At 38.8% G+C, this 22,273-nt stretch overlaps 4 protein-coding genes across 7 annotated transcripts in view; 2 read left to right on the top strand and 2 right to left on the bottom strand.

Moving 5' to 3' along the window:
- LOC6039406 (transcription factor E2f1) overlaps nucleotides 1-12,103 on the bottom strand; it is a 43,873-nt gene extending 31,770 nt beyond the window's left edge. Inside the window, exon 1 of one of the 2 annotated variants that reach the window (XM_038259486.1) lies at nucleotides 11,511-12,103. The gene's annotated coding sequence lies outside the window, so the exon portion shown is untranslated. Of the gene's footprint in view, nucleotides 1-3,428; nucleotides 3,808-11,510 lie in introns of those variants that run through there. The other variant, XM_038259487.1, reaches the window with a different exon arrangement.
- A 3,802-nt stretch (nucleotides 12,104-15,905) lies between these two features.
- On the top strand, nucleotides 15,906-16,840 carry LOC119769593. Its single transcript, XM_038262646.1, has 2 exons — nucleotides 15,906-16,196; nucleotides 16,257-16,840. Exon 2 carries the CDS (start codon nucleotides 16,264-16,266, stop codon nucleotides 16,813-16,815), a length of 552 nt encoding a protein of 183 aa, XP_038118574.1. The 5' UTR covers nucleotides 15,906-16,196; nucleotides 16,257-16,263; the 3' UTR covers nucleotides 16,816-16,840.
- LOC6054717 (protein archease-like) lies at nucleotides 16,826-18,530 on the bottom strand. 3 transcript variants are annotated; one of them, XM_038262648.1, is made up of 4 exons: nucleotides 18,381-18,530; nucleotides 17,607-17,687; nucleotides 17,513-17,537; nucleotides 16,826-17,245 (listed from the first exon to the last, which is right to left on the bottom strand). In XM_038262648.1, the coding sequence occupies exons 2-4, from the start codon at nucleotides 17,668-17,670 to the stop codon at nucleotides 16,852-16,854; spliced, it is 483 nt and encodes a 160-aa protein (XP_038118576.1). In that variant the 5' UTR covers nucleotides 17,671-17,687; nucleotides 18,381-18,530; the 3' UTR covers nucleotides 16,826-16,851. The 3 variants fall into 3 exon arrangements, with proteins under 3 accessions (XP_038118576.1, XP_038118577.1, XP_038118578.1); XM_038262649.1 differs by having other exon boundaries at nucleotides 18,377-18,495; XM_038262650.1 differs by lacking the exon at nucleotides 18,381-18,530 and adding an exon at nucleotides 18,123-18,211.
- Nucleotides 18,531-18,539: 9 nt separating this feature from the next.
- Nucleotides 18,540-22,259, top strand: LOC6039409 (protein SYS1 homolog). The gene is made up of 2 exons (XM_038262647.1): nucleotides 18,540-18,948; nucleotides 21,793-22,259. Exons 1-2 carry the CDS (start codon nucleotides 18,778-18,780, stop codon nucleotides 22,108-22,110), a joined length of 489 nt encoding a protein of 162 aa, XP_038118575.1. The 5' UTR covers nucleotides 18,540-18,777; the 3' UTR covers nucleotides 22,111-22,259.
- The last annotated feature ends 14 nt before the right edge of the window (nucleotides 22,260-22,273 follow it).

The following is a 22,273-nucleotide window of genomic DNA, read 5'->3' as shown; positions in this document are numbered from 1 at the left end:
TTATCGATTAAATCAGAATGTAGAAAAGAGTTCACAGAATGTTTTCTCAAAATAAAATATCAGCACTAGTTCAATTCTTGCAGAAATTGGCGCAATTTTAAAATTAATAGCAATTTTTCCAACATCCTAGATTTAAGTTTGGATGCCATTCAAATACTCGAATGTCGATGTCGAGTAGAAATCTTGACATATAGACTGCCAAGACTTATGGTTTTCAAGGACATCTTTTCGTTTTCAGTTTTAATTTTTTTTATCAAATAATTTGTAAAAGTCCAGTGTGAAATAACTTTTAAGCATGAGCATGAGCATGAGCATGAGAGATCACCCATGGTTGCCCCTCCGTTGCTGAACAGAACCGTAATATCCTTTCAGCACTACTGATTATAGGCTTCGACGATCTAGTGGTGTTTCCCTTATCAACAGCATGTATGAATGCGCTGAAAAGATAAAACACCATGATTGCTAAAGCTAGATCAGTTGCGAATAGGTAACAGTCATTGGCCACCAACGGCGCCCGCCATGTCAGTTTGTAGACCTCGATTTTAAGGGACGGGAATGTTAGTTAGCGCAGGTTGCTACTAGGGCAGCTGATTTACTCTGTGCTTACACCCCACGAGCGCCAGGAACCTGAAAACTTGTTAGTAGGATAGGGTGTTTGGTCAGGATTCATCATAGAAGATGATGATGCGACCCAAAATCATAGTGTTTGGTGAAAGGTATTATATATTATTCTCAAGGCAAACAATCGGATGCTGCGGATGAGACATTTCCCGTTTATCGGTTGTTAAATTTTAAATGAAATGGTCTAGTCTTAGACAGCCGGCTGTGGAAAGATAGAACAAAAATCATTTGTAATTAAAGAATGAAGGATTAAACAATGTAACTTTTAACTTGAGATGATTTTACGAGTTTTAAATGATTGATGTTTAGTGAGGTACTGATTAACGGTGCGAACGACGAGTTTCGATGTGTATCGAGCTGAAATGGTATGATAGGGTGTTGATAGGGTCAAATCAAACTGGCTAGCTGTCATCGGGACAGCCAAAGCCAGCCGCACCTTCACACGCACACACGCACGCGAAAAAAACGAAAAACACACCGACGGCGGACGCGAAAAATTTTACGACCCTACGGAAAGGAATCGCAAATCTGACTGGCTCAACTGTCATCGAGACAGCCAAAGCCAGCCGCACCTTCACACGCACACACGCACGCCAAAAAAAAACGAAAAACACACCGACGGCGGACGCGAAAATTCTACGACCTTACGGAAAGGAATCGCAAATCTGACTGGCTCAACTGTCATCGAGACAGCCAAAGCCAGCCGCACCTTCACACGCACACACGCACGCCAAAGAAACGAAAAACACACCGACGGCGGACGCGAAAAATTTTACGACCCTACGGAAAGGAATCGCAAATCTGACTGGCTCAACTGTCATCGAGACAGCCAAAGCCAGCCGCACCTTCACACGCACACACGCACGCCAAAAAACGAAAAACACACCGACGGCGGACGCGAAAATTCTACGACCCTACGGAAAGGAATCGCAAATCTGACTCCCAGTGTGAAATAACTTTTAAAATCACAAAATTCTTTAAAAAAAAACATTTTCGTCAACATTTTGAAAAAGGGCGAAAGAGCCGTACAAAAGAGCGGTTCTTTTTAATGAGCGAACGAAAATGAGCGGCTCCTAAAAAAGAGCGGTTTTGTCTACCTCTAATTTGGTTTAAGACTTGATTGAAATTCAAACGTCCGCCATGTATAGCTCGAATGTGGGCACTTTGGATCCACTAAAATATATTTAAAAAAAATGATTTTTTTCCGTGTAATATCTTTTTACAGTCCAGGCTCGATTATTCGAAGGCCTTGGAAAAAAAATTACTTCGGATCATCTTCTGATAATCGAATGACGAAAAACATGTTTTTTAGCTGTCTTGTTTTTGATTGTTGAGTTTGAATATGATCCCCAACTAAGCTAAAGTGATTTAGAATTTTCAAGTCCAAGATGGCGGCCAAAATGGCGGTAATGTAAAATTGAAAAAAAAAATCCAATTTGTGATTTAATAGGCAATCAACTATTGAGACCATCTATAAATCACGTGGACCCTTTTTTTGGAATTTTCCAACTCTTTTTTTATTGTTCAGGATTCGATTATCTGAGTTCCCGATTAATTTTTTCGGACGTTTTCATAGCACTTTTTTGATACACTCCAAAGTTTGTATGGAGAAACCAGTGATGCAAAATGCCTTTTTGGGACATATGGAATCGATGGACGAAATTTCACGACGAAATTAAAAAAATGCTAAATGCCACATAAATGTCCATATCTATTGGCATGGTTGCCAGATCTTCAATCTTTTCTGATCAATAAGTGAAAAGATTTTAAATTGTCTAATATTTCTGAGGGAACTTTACAAACGGACGTAACCTTGGGCGTTTACAAGCATTTTTACTTACTTCTGAAAAATTATTTTACATTTATCTTGAAACGTGTTATAAAATTGCTGAAATCCGACTTGAAAAGAAGAAAATGTATTTTTTTATTCAATTTTTATTCTACCTTTTTGACACTCCGGCGCCTGCAACAACAACACCCATCATTTTCCTGACCGGGAAAACGCAGACCCCGCAGATCTGCGCGGTACGTGCGTCTCCTCTTCTTCGGCCACACTCGCCACAACCGCACACCGGAGGGATAAAAATAGGGTGGCACGCGGCGCGGTCACCAGCAGAACTGCGTCGTCCGTAATGAAACACCCACCAACGGACTACACTACACCAAACTGGCAAACTCTCGCTCTCTTTCTCCAACTGTCGGCCACAGTTGGAGCAATTGGCGACAACAACAACTTGATTGGCGCACAACTGACAGCTCTGTCAAGTTGGACCGGATTCCGGGTAGAACAATCGATACGTCGCCAGTTTTGCTCTACATGCATATGCACGCAAAAACGGCTCGACTCGACTCGGCGATGTCTGTGAGGGGGATTATTACCAGCTCTCGAGTCTCGGGGACCGGCTGCAGCAACACAGCAACCAGCAAAGCCTGGCCGAGTCGAAAAAAAGGGAAGCCTTTGAAGAGAGGAGGAAGGTACATAATACAGAAAACTGCGACGCACAAGAATTGCCGCACCAAAAAGGAGAAATTAAAAATTCGAAGGGGAAAGAGTCTAAATTACGGTGGTGAGGACGACGACGACGTTGAGGAGTGCATCTGGGATGCAGTACCTACCGGGGAATGACGCCTTGCGAAAGGGGGTTGAAGAAGTGTGAACTTCGGGCAAGAAGCGGAATCCCCGTAGCAACTGTACTCCTTCTGGCGAGAACCAGGAAGTGCCAACGAGGCTCGCGACCTCGCGACTACAGACTAGGGACCAGACTATAGAGACATCCATCCAAAGAGAGTCAAGTTCAAATACTCACGACGTTGTTATCGATTTTCATCGTCCGGACGAGGCGCGATTCCAATTATCGCCCTGTTACTAGTGCCGGAGTTGCTGATGCTGCTGCTGCAGTCGTCGTCATCAATTCGCGGTCCACCTCGAGTCCCGAGCCGGAGATCCGTAGCAGGAACTTGACCGCGGTACCGAATTGTGCGGAAAAAAAATGTCCGCCACGAAGGCCCGAATTGAATGTGCTCGCGCTACCACTTCTTCCGCACACACACGCTACACCTCCTCTTTGTACGACCCCTCTCTTTAAACTCTGTGTAGCTGTGTAGTCCTCCCTACGAAGGTTTCTTCTTGTATGATGTGCGGCTGTTGCTTCTTTGGACGGTACTTTGCTTCTGCGGCGCGGCGCGAGCCTGCTCGAGGGTCGTCCCCGGTCTGACAGTCGTCCGTCAGCGCAAGAGGTTTCGGGAGAGCGAGAGAGAGAGAGCACTGCCGCGGCAGTGTTGCCACTATTTCGTCTTGTCGAGCCCGGAGGTCTGGAATTTTCCAAGATATCCGCCGGTCAAGCCTAACTTCAAGATCTACAGCTAGGTTGTAACGAAGAGTTGTCTTGACATCCGAAGAACCTTGAGTTTCTTTTGTTAAATAGCAGCCTAACAAAAAAAGGAGCGGCCAGGCACACCCCCTAGCGTTTACCGCAGCGAAGAATCATTGAATTTGGGTAAAGCTCTGTCTGCGGATCAAGCACTGTACCAGCAATCCCAATCACGAAATCTACTAGCAGAGCTGATTCTGGACAGTATACTGCTGGAGTTGTTCAAAAGAATTCTGTCAACATTTTGTGCTTTTTTAGAATTCTGCCATCAGGGGAACAACTGGGAAGTGATTTGAATCGAAGATGAGAACAAAATCAAAGCTGAACAAAAGAATACTTTATCCGGCTTCACGAAAAAATTCAGCGTGAACCGTTGAGGCCATTGAACCCAAGAAAAATCTTTTTGTGTTTCTGTTCTCTTGTTGTCCATTTTGTTTCAAAGTTGCTAAAATCAGACTTGAAATGATATGACATGAAATTGTTTTGAAATGGCGGTTATGACATATTGCAATTTTAATTTAAAATGTAATTCAATATTCAAGTTTGAATAAAATGATAAAATGGGACCGCAGGACTCAAATGTCAAAACCAAAAAATAAATTAAAAAAATAGAAACATTTTTTGATTATGATTCGATTATCCGACGTCCCATATAAACCTTCGGATAATCGAATTTTGGATAATCGAGTCTGGACTGTACCTTAAAAAGCCATAAAATCAAAAGACCGATTATATTTTCTTTTTTCTTAAAAAGGATTAAACCATAGATTAAAAATTTTCAACAAGAAAAAAAATCATAAATTTAAAATTAAATAAATGAAAGTTTTAAAAACACTTCATTTAAATAATAAATGATATACAAATCAACTTTGAATTTAACAAAAAAGAAATTAAATAATAGTCTATAATTGTTTAGCTTTAGAATCATTAGAAGATTATTAAAATTATAATTTTTAGATAATAAGATTAAAAAAAAAAAAATTCAGAAAACCTAGAATGTTAGAAGTTAAGATTATGAGCACCCAGTCACTACGTTCTAGCAGGATTCTAGTAGAATTCTTAGAGAGCTGGATATTCTTAGAGAATTCTAGCAGAAATGTTCCACCGTTCTAGCAGGATTCTGACAGAACCAGCTCTGCTAGAAAATTTCGTGACTGGGCATGAGCATGAGCATGAGCATGGTTGACTGCCAATGAGCTGCTACTCCGTTGTTGACAGATCAGCTGAAGTTAAACAATGAATCAAAAATGTTCAGTGGGAGCCAACCATCCGTTCACTGTTTAACCTCTGAAGATCCCTACTTTATTAGTCAATACCGGCGCCCTCCCAAGAAGCCTGCAGTTCAACGAAAGGGAGGAATGTTAGTCCGATTGTTGAAGTTAAGATTATTAGAACTTATTGAATTTTAGAAGCTCAGAATTTTAGAAATATGGAAATATATTTAAAAATTTCAAAGCATGAGAGTTATAGAATTTAAGATTTCTAAAGTTTAAGAATTTAAGAAATTAAGAAATCAAAAATTCAGATGTTTTACAACTTGAGAATTCTAGATTTTGGAAATTTTGTGTATTTAGCATTTAAGACATTCACTATTTTATAATTTTAGAGATTATGGAATCTCAAAATTCTTAATCTCTTAAAATGGGAGATTCTAAAATTTAAAAATCCAGAATTTTGAAATTTTCAAAAAATAAACCCAAAAATATTTTATTTCTTTTTAAAAAATATTTCATTTTTTTAATAATAAAGTTTCTGAATTTCAGAAATTCCGAATCTTAAAAATTGAGATACTAGAAATGTGTATAACTTCAATAAACAATATACCTATTTCATTTCATTTCATTTTATTAGGTTGCTTCAACAATTACATTGGTGCAGTTGTTATGCTGAGCTGAGTTATAGACTACCTTTCAACACAGCTGATTTGTTCGAAATGGGGAGAGAGTTAACTGGTACTTAGGAGAACGGAAGGAGAAGGAAAAAAAATGCAAAAATAACATTCGAAAAAAAAATAAACAATGAATACATAGATAATTTATACAGATTTTTAGAATCTGAAAAAAATAAAATAGCTTTGGAATTTTGAAAATTATTAATTGCAAGATTATGAATTTCAAAATTTTGTTTATTGGAGAATTTCCGAATTCGATAGTTTTAAAATTTAAATATTTTTAATTTCCACAACTTAAAATTATAAGAAGTTAAGATTTTAAGAATTAGTAGACCTTTATAAATCCAGAGATATAGATTTTTAAAATCTTAAAAACATTTGAATTTAGGGGATTTTAAAATTTTAAACCACTAAAATTTAAAAAAAAAATATTGTTTTTGAGATTTTTTAACTAAATTAATTTTAAATGGTCATAAATTAATTGAGTTTTTAATTGTAGAATTTCTGAATTTACACATTTTTATAAAAATTCAAGAATTTTAAAATTTCAGAACTGTAGAATTTTAATAATTTCAAATTACAGAACTTTAAAATATTAAAAGTTGAGATTTTAGGAATTTGTAGAACTTAATAAATTGATATCCCTAAATTGTAGAATTTTAGAATCTTAAAAACATTTGATTTAAAAAAAAATCTAGTTTTTGAAATATTGAATTGTATTTATTTAGAAGTTAGATGATACCGTAAACTGGGGTGACTTTGATAGCCCGGGGTAACTTTGATAGGTTTTTCGAATGACCGTCAAATGAATATCGAAACATTTTTGAGAATATTAAGTATGTAAGCATTAAGGGATAGCTTATTATCGAACATATATGCAAAAATGTGACTGTTACATTGGATGTATCAAATTAGTGGCCAAATCAAATTTCTATCAATGTCACCCCGGGCTATCAAAGTCACCCCAGTTTACGGTATTTAGATTTAGAATCGCATTTTTTCTGAGCTTCCAGATTTTGAAAAAAAAAATAATAATTTCTAGACTAGAAACGGTTTACTGGAAAAGATGGGTATATGTTAGGAATATTTTTCGTGAACTTTAGAATATTTTGAATTTTCTAAGAATGCTGAAAAAATCATGATAGCACTCATTTAAGTGCTGAAAACGTCAACTTTTTAGCACTTGTTCCGAAAAATAATACTTTTCGACCATGTTTTGGTTTTTGAGTTGACACGGACGCCAAACTTAAGCTGAGGAACATCGATTCACATAAAATTCCTATTCAAAAATGTTGTTCGGAATTGCCAAAAAAATGACGAAGCTAGATGCAATATTTGGCGAATATTTGCATCGACATTAACATTCTTAAATAGACAAAATCTGGAGTTTTTTTTTAAAAAGGTCCAATAAACCAAATTTGCAGTTTTTGCTTTTTGGGTGTTTTTAAATACCCTTGACTCAAGGCGGTTTCAAAAACACCCAAAAAGCAAAAACTGGAAATTTGGTTTATTGGACCTTTTCAAAAAAAAAACTCCAGAAATAGATTTTTTTCGCGATAAATTTCCAAATTCAGCAACACTGGCAGCCACCAACGTTATGACGTGTTTGGGAAACGAGATGCCAGAGAGGGAGAGCGATGCGTATTGCGCACTCTCCAAATAAAACCGAGAGAGTAGGGATAGAGAGAACTTTTCCGCGCTGCCAACATTATGCGCCAGAATCTTTCAAACTAACGTCGAGTGACAGTTGTTGTTTTTGGACTGATGAAGCTGTCAGAAAATTGAACGATTGAGGGGAGGCTAAATCAAAAGAATGTTACGAAAGAAACTGTTATGAACAATAGCGCACAACCATGAAATAACTGTGGCACGTTGTTTTCTTATAAGATCCTATTGAAATTTAAATAGTTTGAATTTGTTGGCAGCAACAGAATCAACCGAAATTTCTTTGTGCAAGTAAAACATATACAAGTTAAACCTTCTAATAGGAAATATATAATCTATTTAGATATCCACATGTCGAAATTATTTCACCCGGCAAACTTTTTGTCATTCTGATCATTTGAAGAATAATGATTACAGCGACTTTAGCTTCTTACGAAAATTAAAATTGAATATTATAAAATAAAATTTACGATATATGAACGAACAATAAAAATGTTTTGCAAGAAAACTTTAAAATAAATTTACAACATCTGATTTATTATGATTATTATAAATTTGTTTGCTATGAAAAGATTCAATAAACCATTTTTTAGCTTTACTTTTATACAAATGAACATTCATTACTAAAATTGGATTCGAAAAACCTCGCGCGAAAATTTTATTATCTTTTCGGATCTCTAGGTAGTTTATTTGAACGTGTAGTTCCATAACGCAAGAACAACAAAAAAGTCATCCACCCAGAACAAACCCAGAGTTTGTTTCATTCACACCCGTTCGCGATCGAGTTTTACGAGCCGGAGGGACGTCATCTGTTTGGGTTTCTTATATTTTTATGTTTGTTTTCTCACTTTCTTCAACGTAGAGGGAAAGAGCGAAGGAGATGGATAATAAAATGGAGCCGGTATGGGTGTAGTAGTGATCGGCGAAGAGCAGAGAGATCCAACGATCGTTACACGCGTGAATGAAATTCGTTGTTTGGCCTGTGTTAGTGAAACCCGAGCGATCGTTGCTTCCCGCCCAGCTGTTGTCACTGTCAGTCGGAATCGAAACAGTGTTGCCGGTTATTCGAGTTTTTGAAACGTCATCGATTGCGCGGATGTTGACGATCCCGCAGAGCTGGTTCTGGCAGAATCTTGCTGGAACGGGGGAACATTTCCGCTAGAAAGCTGTAAGAATATCCAGCTTTGAAAGAATTTTGTTAGAATCCTGCTGGAACGTCGTGATTAGGGACCATTAGGGACCTATTTTAATTTATTATAGAAGGACTTTAACTATGTCTAGAGCAACACGAGAAAAGGGCGGATAAGCATTTTGACAGTAAGAACTTTATTGCTATTTCTCAAGCTTTAAGTAACTCTTTCACAAAATTAGAAGTACCTTTTAAAACTGCGGGTTTTGTCAAATGGTTACCTTTTTTCTCGGAATTTGCAAAATAGTTCCAGCTGTCAAAATGCTTATGTGCCCATTTCAAATGTTGCTACAGGGGTGATCGACGTATGATATGCCTGCAGTCGTTAAAGAGTGTTTCAAGCCAAACAATGAAGATTTTCCAAAGACGAAGTATAACCAGTCAATCCTGCTGAGTCGTAAGTGCCGTATTCCTTGCGCAAAGCATATGAACATGGGCCTGTTTGAAAAGTTAGCGTCAAAATGTTCTTCAGCAATTCCGGACTTCTTACACCTTATATCTTCTTGAATCTTCCTCAGGGTAGTTGGATTGGAGTAGTCCCGGTACATATTCAGAACATTTTATTTATTTCTTTAAAAGGTTCTATAACATAAGAGATTCTCTATTTTTGAAGGACCTTTGAAAAAACTCTATAAATAGGAGAAATTCTCGAATGTTTGGCAGGTTAAGCACACGCTCCTAACTCCATCCAATTTGCTGATTTTCACTATTTGAACAACTAATTTTGCAAAACTTTTGATAGAAATTAGCTTGCTCACTTCTTTTTGGGCTATTTATCATTCGATTTCTGTGGGACTATCCATAAACCACGTGGACACTTTTTTGGGAATCTAAACCCCCCCCCCTTCGTGGACAATTGCCCATACAAAAAAAATCTTTTTGTATGGAGCGTGGACAATCGCTTACCACCCCTAAAGTGTCCACGTGGTTTATGGATAGTCCCTGTTGAAAACACTTTTAATTAGCTTTAATTGTTTGTCAAAGTTCTGACCTGCCAACATTAGAGGCACGCTGGAATTAGATGCTGTTCCCCTTATTGGGCCGTTGTAAATATTTTTTGAAGTTTATGTCCCTCGACTCTGACCAAAGTCAAGGGGGGGGGGGGGGAGTTGATTAGACTTCTATTTTTATGGAAATTTAGATTTGTTTGGAATTTTTTTTTTGACTCCTGTTTTTTAGACCAGTGGGACTGTTCTTGGGCCTAAACAAGTCTCCTTTTTTTTGCAGCTGTCAAAAAAAAAATATTGGAACCACGTCTTTTGAATGATTTGGTGTCTCCAACAGGTACTATAGAGTTCATATCCTAGGTCATATTCCTATCAGCATAGGAAATCCATGACTCATAGTTAGTTTTAAAAATTTACTCTAGAATTCTTCGTTCGTACATGATCATTTTGATTATGCTTATGTCATTACATTCCACATATTTTTGAAAAAAAAATCCAAAGGCCATTTTAATTAAATTTTTTATTTTATTTTTTTGAATTTTTCGGGACAGAAACCCAAAATTTTGACATCATGCTATGATTTTTAGAAAAAAAAAATATTTTAAAGAAAAAAAATCTTTCCAGAAATTTTAATGTTGAAGTACACCGCAACTTACGTTTGATTCTAACTAAAAATTGCAGTTTTACTATTTTTTATACGTTTTATTAAACGCTTTTGAAAATATTTTTTATCGAAAAATTTTGAAAGTTTCCTAAAAATGTCCACAACAATTTGACAATTGGGCAATTCTCTACCAATCCCGGAAATGGATTTTGTGTCATTGTTTCACACATATAAGTCTGGAGTTTTTTTTTGTTTTTTTGGAAAGGTCCAATAAACCATTTTTTTCAGTTTTGGTTTTTTGGGTGTTTTTGAAACCGCCTTGAGTCAGGGGTATACAAAAATGGTACTTTTGAATGAATTTTCTGATCAATTTGGTGCCTTCGGCAAAGTTGTAGGTATTGCTGAGGACTATTTAGAAAAAAATAGGTGCACGGAAAAAATCAGATATTTTAACTAACACTTTTTATACAAAAACTAAAATTTTCTAAATTTTTTTGATTTTCGAGATTTGTTTTATATGTTTCAGGGGACCAAAACCGGGACTTTTAAACCATAGAGAAGTATGGTCAAAAATTCTAATGTCGATTCCTCAGCAACAAATGGTGCGAAACATGCGAGAAATTCTCCGATCTTTCAGAAACTATTGTCAAACAAAGCAAAACACCAAATCGATCAGAAGATCCATTTTCAAGATACAGATTTTGAAATTATTAGCCCACTTTCTTGTTTGGTTCAACTATTGATGCAAATTTGCCTCTTTTGACATAGGCAAAGCATGTACAAAGTTACATCCAAGTAGAACAATGCAAAATTACAAATCTCGGTCAATTTTTTTCCATCCAATTTTGTATTGCTTCAGAAAATAATCTGATTATATTTGCCCGAAAATCTGTCAAAATTGGAGTTTTCAGAAATTCTGTGGTTGTCTGCTCAAAATGACCTCGTGTCACCCTCCTTGATTTGTGAGGTCGTAATAAACCGACGAAGATGGCAACACTGGCTCTGACTGTCACTGTGACATTTCATTCATGAAAACTACACAAACTTCAAAGAAAACTTTTCCTCGCAACACGCACACATGCATTTTCGTAGCCCACCCAGTAAATGTGTTGGTGAGGTGGTGTAATTTAGTCGCAAATACACATAAAGATGTATTCAAAGCAGTGTTGGTGGGGTTACATTTTCCTGTCAGCAATTTTCTCTTGCCGAAGGGAGGACTCACCTTTTCCGTGTTTCGACTATTCTTTCCGCCGGGATCCTTTCACAGCCCAACTGCTTGGGGGTCGTGCCACTCTCACTCACACTCGCGCACACTGGGGCACCGGCCGTCAAAGTACGAGCAAAAGAGGAAACCAAAAAGGCAAAGCCAACTTTTGTGCTGTGCTATTTGCACGAAACAGCAGCCATGGCGGTTTCGGGATTTTTCTTCCGGCACTTTTGGGAAAATACTCACTTTTCAAACTCTAGGGGCGACTTCCCACACACACACACGCACACGTCCGCCTTTTTTTCACGGCCACGAAGCAAGCGTGAAAAATTCCGCGATTTTTTATTTCTTTTCCGCAAATTTAGAATAAAATTTCAGTTCATTGGCCTAGTATGATTCTTTTGAAACAACTTTGCAATGCAAAAATGGCCTACTGCAAAAATAAAGTCTTTCTCTTCAAACAGCAAAAAAAAAACGTCCATCCAAAATGGACAATTAAAATTTTCTTCTTTTCTTCTAATTTGTTCACCTTTCTGTGTGGCGCACTCGGTGAAGAACACGACTCGTCTTTTCGGCGGCAGTCCGCGCTTTGCAAAGCTTCGGTTTTTCGAGCCGCACCAACACCGACGAAGACGCTGGCTGGCTGCTGCCGTCGAACAGCTGGTCAACACACAAATACGAGCGCGCGTCGCGGCCTTTGCCGGAGGGAGGAAAAATCGTTTGCGTGCGCAACTGCCGACGCAAAGACGACCGGTGGAGAGAGCGAGAGAGGGAGAGTGAGCAAAGTAGCGAGTTTGTATGTGTGAGAAGGAGAAAAAAAAACGAGATCGAGGGGTGTTGGAGCTGTGGATTGTATGTTGCTGTCACTGACGGATCCGAGCATATCCGAAAATTCAGTGGTTCTCAGCCGGGTCAGCATTATCATGACCAGTAAGAAAGTATTTTTTAGGATTGATTCAGGGCCCCGGCGATGGCCTGATATGAGCTACCGAACAACATTGGCAATATGGCGTCGTTTGTTTACAAACATGAGATTGTTTGTGGACGAACCAAAAAATTTACTTTTTTGTAAAAAAATCTATATCCGAGTCTATATCCATTGTGCAATAACATTAAGTCTTACAAAACAGACAAAGTTTCATTAAATTCTAGACCAAAATTTATTTTATTATTATTTTTCAATTTAAACCTATTTTTTCGCGATTCTGATCAAGATTGCACATCAAATCATCGTGGCTTTAGTGTATCTTTAGTTTTCACATCGATTCACTGTAGATTCGTGTTTAAATTTTGAAATTTAGCATAAATTAAAATAAGTTGCAAAATTCCCAACTTCAGCCATGTGCAACAATTTCCACATCACCCATGCGGGAAACCGATAATGGGGTAATTCATGCGTTCAAAACTGTCAAAATTCCAAAACGTCATTGCCAATCTTCGGTTCGCTGCTTTTGTTCATGTTTGAAGTTTCGGGCCGAGACTCTGGATTGATTGCTTTACAAATGTGAAGTTTTTTTGTTGAAAAGGTCCTACTTCACAGAAAGTTTAACTCCATGTTGCACACACTCTCACTTTTAATTTCTCGATAGAGTTATCTACGTGCGCATGTATTGAGGTTAAATTTTGTGCCGGTCAGCAAAACAAATGGTGCGATAGTGTGCCCGAGCTCACGCACACTAGCACACCATTTGTTTTGCTGGTCGGTACAAAATTTATCCTCAATCTTTTTTGTGTACGGACACGCAAAACATGCGCACGTAGATAACTCTATAGGCCAGGGGTGCTCAAAGTTTTTGAAGGCCCGGCCAAATTTGAAGCTCAAATGAGCTTGCGGGCCAAATTTACAAAAAAAAAATTATTGAAAAAAATAAATTACATTATTTTAATTTAAAAGATTTAATTTGTTATTTAAAAAAATCAATTCAGAATAATAGAAACCACAAAATAACGGTTTTCTATCGGTATCGTTGATTTTATTGTTTCAGGTATTTAAAAAAAGTTTTTAGTTGAATCGAGTACATTCAAAAGTTTTCAAAAAAAAAAAACAAAATTTTGGATTTAGTTTTATATTTCGAAAATGGTGACATTACATGTTGAATAATTCATCTAAAGGCGTAATTTTATCTTTAAATTAAGTGTGGCTAATGAAGAATTGTTGAGAGCCAGAATTTCAACATTTCAATGAAAAAAAAAAATGTTAGAAAATGTTTTAAGCTTCCGTATAGTTAAACTGCAATCATTATTTTCAAAAAAAAAAAGAAAAAAAAGTTTCAACAAAAAAACATTTTAGCGAAAAAACATTTATTTATTTTATCGAAAATTCACTGAAATTTTTATTTTTTTTAATAAACTCAAACATGCTCAAATGATTCTAAATGCAATTTGCATGCATATTAAATAAATTTCACCTGATTGCACTTAAATTTTATTGTTTTTGAAGTTTTTTTTAAATACATTTTTGCTCCTGGTTATGGTGGAGGGTGGGTTGATCGACGAACGCTTTGTAAAATATTTGCAACAAACTTGATTCTCAGATTTCCACATTTTGTCTGCCTGAATCAGTTGGTAGTCAATCAGATTCGTTATCTAACTGTAATTAGTTCGAATCCCGAAGGAAGTGCAATGTATGTTTCAGGGTCAGTTTATAAAAGTGTCATTATGACTTGCAAATTAATAAAGAAAGTTTACATTTTTGCAACTATCACAGAATTCTACCTAAGTCAAACATGAACGTTTTTTTAAATATTTCTAAAAATGTTTGATGACAATTTTGACGATATTTACTAGTTTCACTCACATTGAAACGTGTGAAATTGTTTTAATTATAAAATATTTTGAATAAGTTATTTGTATCTCGATTTGTATCCTAAAGTGAGGATCGAAATATTGATAAATCATAAGTTTTTTTATTATCAATAAATAAAAAGATTAGCATATAAAAGTTTAAAATTTTGAAAAAGTATAAAACCACTTTACAAGTGGTCAAAGGGCTATTTTACATGATCATTCAAAATGGGTCCGCGGGCCACAAAATATCACCTCGTGGGCCACGTTTGGCCCGCGGGCCATACTTTGGTCACCCCTGCTATAGGCGATCCAACGTCAAAATTACACCCCACCAGGTGGCGCATAAACTCGGGGTGATGTTTGCATTATATCCTTCGGAGAGCAAATTTGTTTAAAATTTGAAATTGGTTTTTTTTTCGTAATGTTTTTTGTCATAAAATCGACATCTTCTATGTATATAAAAAAAATCGACGGTTTTGTTTGAACGCGAATCAGTTCAATACGGAGCGTCGGATCGAGGTGCTTTTCGTTTGTATAAGTCCAAGGAAGGTTCTTACGCCAACAAGTGACAACTTTGGCCACTCTGGAACCGATTCCTAAAAATCTGCAGATTGTATGGGAAAAGTTGCGTAAAATCAAATTTTGATCACAGGAGGCTGAATCACCAAACAAGCAAGAAACGTCAGGAAACCTCAAAAGGGCAGGACGAAGTTTGCCGGGGAGAGCTTGTTGGTAATAAATTTAACCATTTTCAGGTAAGGCCATTGTAAATATTTTTCAAAGTTTATAACCCTCGGCTCTGAAAAAAATATAAAAATTGAAATTACAAGCCTAGGTTTCAATATTTGGATGAAAAAAGTGTTTTAAAATGCTTTTTACAGACGTACAGCTGCTTTCCAATCATTAGTTTTGAAAATATCGAGGTATTGCAGCCCGGGAGCATGTTGACAGCTCCCATACAAACTGAGCGTACCCCGTTTTGTGGGCCTAAGATGGCGGACTTCGATATTATCTAGCCAAACTTTTGAAAATGGCGAATAGTTTAAATAGTGTATAGCTCTACACTGGTAAACAGCATTACACCAAAGAGTGTAATCATACTTGAACTGAAAAATCCCATACAAGTGTGTAAAAGTGAACTGAACAGTGTGTAATGTTGATTATCAGTGTATATTGTGGATTTAGCTCGTAGCTGGATTTTCTGGCATCTTCTCACGGTCATTGGAAACGGTCGTGGATAGACCTAGGGGTTCCCAGTTGGAGTGAAAAAATTCAATTTATAGAAAAATTATGGATTATAATTTTGCTTTTTTATCACTTCTCCGACACCAGGAATAATTGTTTGAACATGCTCGCAATTTTTTTATTCGGTCGGAAAAATATTATTTTTCTTGAAAAAACTTTCATTTTTAATCACATGATCACCCCTAATTCTGGCTCGATGCCACCATCATGCGACCGCGTGCTCCGTTTGTTTGTCAACAAAGCTGCAGCTGGATGGTGAGACGAAGTGAGGGAGGAAGAGATTTTGACATTTTTATGCCCGCATCTGGCCCGCCGCCTATTTCGTCGGTCACTGAGTCGCCGGTCGTTTCCTGTGACCGAGTCCAGCTAGGAACTGATCGTACAATATAACCCGGTTATTTGGTATTTTTCGTCATCGTGTGCATGTGCACTCCTAATCCACATTCTAAAGTACTTGTGATCCACACTGTTGAACTCGAGTGAGCATAGAATCCAAACAACAAAGATTAATCAAAACGTCACGTAGCCAGCAACCAAAACAAACCAATTAAATTTTATTTAATATTTACATAAATTTATATTGAAGGTTGCTTCATTTTTTAGTAAATAAATAAAGAGCAAAGCGTTTAATTGCAATTGGTACCAATTAAATGCTGAAGGAATATTGCGGTAAGTGAAGGGATTAATAAGTAACTTTAAAAACTCGCAAGAACTGATTCATGTTTACAGGATTACGATGCCCCGCATCCACAAAAAGGATCCAACGAAACGGAAGAGCCGCGTAATCAATGATGAGCAGCTGAAGAGGGCTATGGATGCGGTCGCCGCCGGCATGACCGTCCGGATGGCGCAAACCAAGTTCGGTATATCGCGGTCGGCGCTGCACCGCTACCTCAAGCAGGCCCGGCTCAACCCGGACGAACCGGTACAGGTGGGCCGAAAGGGTGGCCCCATTTGGCTGCCGGAGAATCTCGAGAAGGAGCTGGTCAGCACGGTGATGCTGTTTTCCTCCCAGGACAATGCCTTGACGAGCCTGGATTTGCGCTGTTTGGTCAAGTCTTACCTGGACCGGGAAAATCTGGTGATTAGCAAGTTTAAGGACAACATGCCGGGCTACGATTGGTCCCAGAGCTTCGTGACGAGGCACGGCCTGACGGACTTTATGGCGGGACGTACCAAGAGGCGGAAAGAGGACAGCTCGCGCAAGGGGGAGGACCCGATGTTGGCAGACCCTTTGGAGTGTTTCGTTAAGGTTGAGATGGACGAACCGGAGGACGATCCAAGTTAGATAATTAAAGTTAGATTTAAACCAAGCACGCTTTATTCAAATGTCGATTATCACAAACACCTCGTTCTGTTCGTGCTCGGGCCGCTGGTTGATCTGCATGGCCGAGTACGTGATGGCCTTAACTTCCGTGCCCTGTGGGTGCTTTTTCAGATCAAACTCCTCGCCGTAACACCGGCACTCGATGCAAAAGTTCTCCGTGTCGAACTTGGTAATTTCCAGCTTCTTGCAGATCTGGTACGGCTCGGCCGAGAACAGAAACAGCAGCTCGTCCAGAAAGCGAAACAGCAAGTTCTCTAGGTCGTCGGTCGGATCCGTCCGGATCTGGTAGCACCGGCTGATGCCAACGGTGTCCAGTTCGGTCATGTAGCCGAACATGGCCATCCCGCACTGCTCAAACGCTTCCCGCAGCGTTTCGCCCCAGGCGTGCAATCTGTTAGAATTTTAGTGGTTGAATTGATTAGAATTTAATTTTTGTTTTTCTTACTAAAGAAAGGTATAGGATTTGCTTTTGGCTCTGGCTAGAGATCCAACCATTTCTCGAGAAATATTAATTGGAAAAATATGCAAAAAATCATGGACGATCGATGTTTGACGCCCGATCGATTGACAACGACAGTATTGGTCTATCTCAATCATCCGAATTTTGGGTGTTGATTTTGACGTAAAGCTCGCGTGATGGCCGTGTGTGTTAACTTACTGCACATCAGCTGTGTGGTCCAAGTCTGGAAAAGAAAATTTGAAAACAAACTTTAATTCTAAACTTAATCATCACAGTTAAAAGAAAAAATTACATTCGTATTTAATGTCCGGAATTGGATGATTGTCCGTCTCCAATGGAATTACCAACGGGTCCATTAGTATGTTTGTTGTTGCTTAAGTTGGGAGACAAAACATAATAACTATGTAAATATGTATTTCAAATTCGTACTCTTGTGGCATTTTTTGCTTAATATTGAATAGAAACTTGCTTGCTTACTTCGCAATGAGTTATTTATAACTTGATTTTAGGAAAAAAAATTAACTAGATTATCAAACTTGATTATTTTAGCACTCTTTGTATGTATTCAACTCATCAAGCTTTGTTCGACTAATGAACGCATCGTGTTGAAAAACCATTGTGCAGCAAGAGCATAACTCTGGAGTTTTTTTTTTTGAAAAGGTCCAATAAACCAAATTTTCAGTTTTTGCTTTTTGGGTGTTTTTTAATACCCCTGACTCAAGGCGGTTTCAAAAACACCCAAAAAACGAAAACTGGAAATTTGGTTTATTGGACCTTTTCAAAAAAAACTCCAGCTATTTTATCTTACCATGCTAAAATTAGTTCGTCAAATGTTATTTAACAGGAAGGGTCCATAATATTTAATAAAAATCACTGTTATTAAATTTAATCTATGAATCACAGCAAACTGGATCAATTTTCAATAATATTATGAAATATAGTTGTGAAATATGATGACGCACTATTTTTATTTTCAGGTAAAAAAGCAATCTAATCTTTTAAAGTATTAAGGAAATCCATTTTTAAACTTTCATTTTGTAATTTGAAAAACAAAAAAAATACCTACAGGAATCTGCTTCAAAAAACGTTGCCGACCACAATTTTATTCGACTTCCTCGCGGTTTTTAATCTAAAACAAAAACAAACTTCACGCCGCAGCATAGAATCCACGCTTTGAATCGTCGCTTTGACAGTCCTAACATAGGATCCACACCCAAGAGTGCGAGCATCACTGACAGTTCTCCTCCACCCACCACAACCAAAATATCACGCAGTGAAACCAAAACAGAAAGTTTTTTGCGTCATGAAATCGACGTAATTTTCCCTGCTTTTCGCGTAATGTTGTAAAAATCATGAAAATCGTTCGAGTTTCGTCGTGTCACCGCCACCACAGTCACTAACGTCGAGTTTTTCCCGAATTAAAGTCCCGAGCGAAGCAAAAAAAAAAAAAAAAAACCAAAGCGATGAAGAAGCTGACGGGGACGTTCCGGACGTCCGTCTGGGACCCGTACCTGCTGGTGGCGCAGATCGTCGCTATGCAGGCGCTGCTGTACGCCAGCCTCGGCACCGTCATGTTCGTGATGGACCTGTTTGCCGAGGCGAACCACACGCTGGACCACATCTTCGAGTACCACGTAAGTGCTGGGAGGGATTGGGTGGCAGAGAAGCTGATGAATCACACGTAATCTTTTCTTTAAATTCTTCCAAATCTCATGTTAGTCAAGGCTAATGCCGGGGATAATCAAAATCCTTGATCGGAAAACAAGCACTCTTTTTGTCATTTTTCTTTGCCACCTTTCTCTCGAACACCTCAGCGATCTCCGGTTTTATGTCGTAATTGAGCTGGCATTGAAAGCCAGCCGTCAACACAATCACAGCAGAGTAAATTCTCCTAACGATCTCCCACGGAGGCTTGTTGTTACCGCCCCTTTCAAATGTTGCTCTGGATTTGACACCTTTTCCACCGGGTGCAAGTTCACTTCTTCTATAGATCTAGGCGCATTACTCGGTTGAATGAAACGATGACGGATTAACCATGCAGAAGGCGCCATAAGACATCTATAACTTTAACGAAACAGTTTACCGTGACAATTACTTATGTAGTAATTAATTATATAATTAATAATTACATTAATTATAAATTATGCCTGCCCGATGCCTGCCCAGCAATATATGAACTAAAGCTAGTCTGAGTCTCATTTGATGCTACATCCTTTTTGATTCGTCGTTTACCCAAAACCAACAAGTAATGGGCCCAGTGTAACCTCAGATCATTTGATCCATGAATGTAACCACGGAAGTGAGATTTATACTCGTCCTGAGAAATTCGAGCACCGTCTGAAGGACGACAATGCTGCCCTTGCTCTGATCATGATGACCATTGACAACAATGCAATAAGTTATATTATCGTTCCTTTTGCCAAATTAGTACTGGGCAAGTCAGACGACGTTTACAACCGGCAAGGGCAGATGATTCTGTTTGCCGAGCGTAAAAAGTTAAACCTGCTTGGATATAAATCGTTTGACTCACTCTCGGAATTATTCTTCACCCACGAGACTCTCATTCGCAAGATGGAGATTGCCGGAGAGATTCTCGCTGACGATGAAAAGATGAAAACGCTCTTAGCAGCTATTCCATGGAGTTTCTTTCACATAATGGACGCTTTTACGCAAGAACGCCACAGGTACGCTGATGCTCGATGGAATTCGATGTCTCTAGACGCTCTAGACGCTGAGATGAAGCAAGCGGCAACGGTCCAAGTGGAATCCAACGACCTGCCATGGCTGCCAAGCGCCAGAAGCGGCGACGTCGGCTGGATTAGATAGTCTGCTATCATTGCGGAGAAGCCAGACACAAGGCCAAAGACTGTTTCGCCGTGAAAGCATGCCAGCCAGAAAATATGTACCGAAGAGATGAGCCGTCCCCGAAGCCGTCAACGAGTCGTAAGGTTCGATTCGAAGAGCGAGAGTTAGTACCGGAGCGAGAGCAATTATCAGCCGGGAGCCTCGGACCATCCCAGTGGTCGTAGATTCCGGTGCTACTCGGCACATGGTCCAAGAAGGCTATCAAGCTAAGGACCGTTGGGCGATCAATCCTATTTTGATTGCAACCGCTAAGGAAGGGCACAAAATTGTGTCAAAATCTAAGGGCGTGTATAAGCTTAAACTGAAAATTGTTAAGAAAAAAACTGAATTAAAGAACAATGTTGAACAATTACCTTGCGAACGCGTTAATCATTCCTAAGTTAGAAGATAACTTACTCTGCTTTAGCATTCCTTGAAAAACGTGTTACGTTTGACAGTAAAGAGGTAATTATATTCAATTATGTCATAAGAGGCTTGCTCATCTTGGATGTAAGAGTTTTCGAAAATTATGCTCTCTTTGTAAGCTGGCTGGATTGAAGATGCAATCGACAAAAAGCGAGCGATTAATGATTGTAAGGCTTGTGGTGAAGGAAAACATGCAAGAACTCCGTTCAAAACATTAGAGGCGTGAGCAAACAGACCTTTAGAGATTGTTTACTCAGACTTGTTTGGTCCGTTAAGTCACAGGCAACAGACGTTTAGGCATACATGGCACATCCCTGATTATCCGACATCTGGCATTTGGTTCGGAATTTTTGGAAACAAGCCGACTGGCAGTTTCGACAAAGGACTTTGTCATAACGTCAATCTAATTTTTTTGTAGGTTGTCGTGCGTTACCATCGCATGCTATCGACGTGACATTCTAGGTACTTGAATCTTACGTCCCAAGCAGAGATGATGTCTGCTACGCAACGCAAGGCTAACAGAGGAGGATTTAGTGCCCATCAGACTTTTATCAAAGACTGACCTTACGTTTACACACACACACACACACACACGTTAAAAGACACAGTTTGTGCACGAACTTGAGAGGGGTTCCAAGATGCTATGGAATACAGAAATGATGTGGGGCAATGGGGTTGGGAACAATCTTTTAGGATAGTGGCCACACCCGGAGCGGCCAGTGCCCCGGGGGGACATTTACCGACCCATACGATTTTGGCAATATGGGTATCAAAATGCATGGTTTTTGATACTGGTAATGAAAATGGCCATTTTGAAAGGATTGGTCACACTCGGAGTTGATGGTCGACATTATGGTGTGACGTCCGGGTAAAGGAATCTGAAAAATTGTTAAGTTCTCATTAATCTCAATTTATCGATTGACAGTCATCCCGATCATTAGAAATTGATGCATTCATGGACCCAATCGGGAAACAATTCTATTTTTTAAAGCTGTCCGGGTCCATCATGCGACCTATCGTTAGTTAGATAATTGAAAAACCTTTCAAATGAGCCTAAAACATCGAGGATCTGACAACCCTATCAAAAGTTATCAATTTTTGAAGGCCGGATTTCAGATATTGTGATAGTAATATTGTCCGAATCTTCCTTGCGAACTATCGTTAAAAATTGATTGATTGATCTCATTTCGCCCCCTCTTTCCTTCTAGGAGATCCACGTGACCGACCTGGGCGGCCGGCTGGTGATCTTCGCGTTCGTGCTCAACTCGCTGGTCGGCTCGGGCGCGCTCTGGTTCGTCGTCCGCCGGACCAAGCTGTGTCTGGACTTTGCCGTGACCTTTCACGTCATCCACCTGGTGGTGTGCTGGTGGTACAACAGCGCCTTCCCCGCGACCATCAGCTGGTGGCTGCTGAACGCGGTCTGCACGGCCCTCATGTGCGTCGGCGGCGAGTTCCTGTGCCTGAAGACGGAAATGCGTGAAATTCCGGTCGGCTATTCGGCGCTCAACAACAAGGTGGACCTTTAGTAAGTGTGCGTGTGTGTGTGATCGTTGAGAGTAGTTTGAATCTTTTTGTTGTTGTAATTTTCTTGGATTTCTCCGTTTCGGATGGATGAATGCGAAAGATGTGAGAATTGTCGTGACTGTGTAAATAAATAAAATACTTCCCCTGAAAACATTTCTCCTAGAT

The sequence above is a fragment of the Culex quinquefasciatus genome, chromosome 3 (assembly GCF_015732765.1).
Source record: "Culex quinquefasciatus strain JHB chromosome 3, VPISU_Cqui_1.0_pri_paternal, whole genome shotgun sequence".
NCBI lineage: Eukaryota > Metazoa > Arthropoda > Insecta > Diptera > Culicidae > Culex > Culex quinquefasciatus.
The sequence above is the reverse complement of the archived record's forward strand: the minus strand, read 5'-3'. Positions and strand labels throughout refer to the sequence as shown.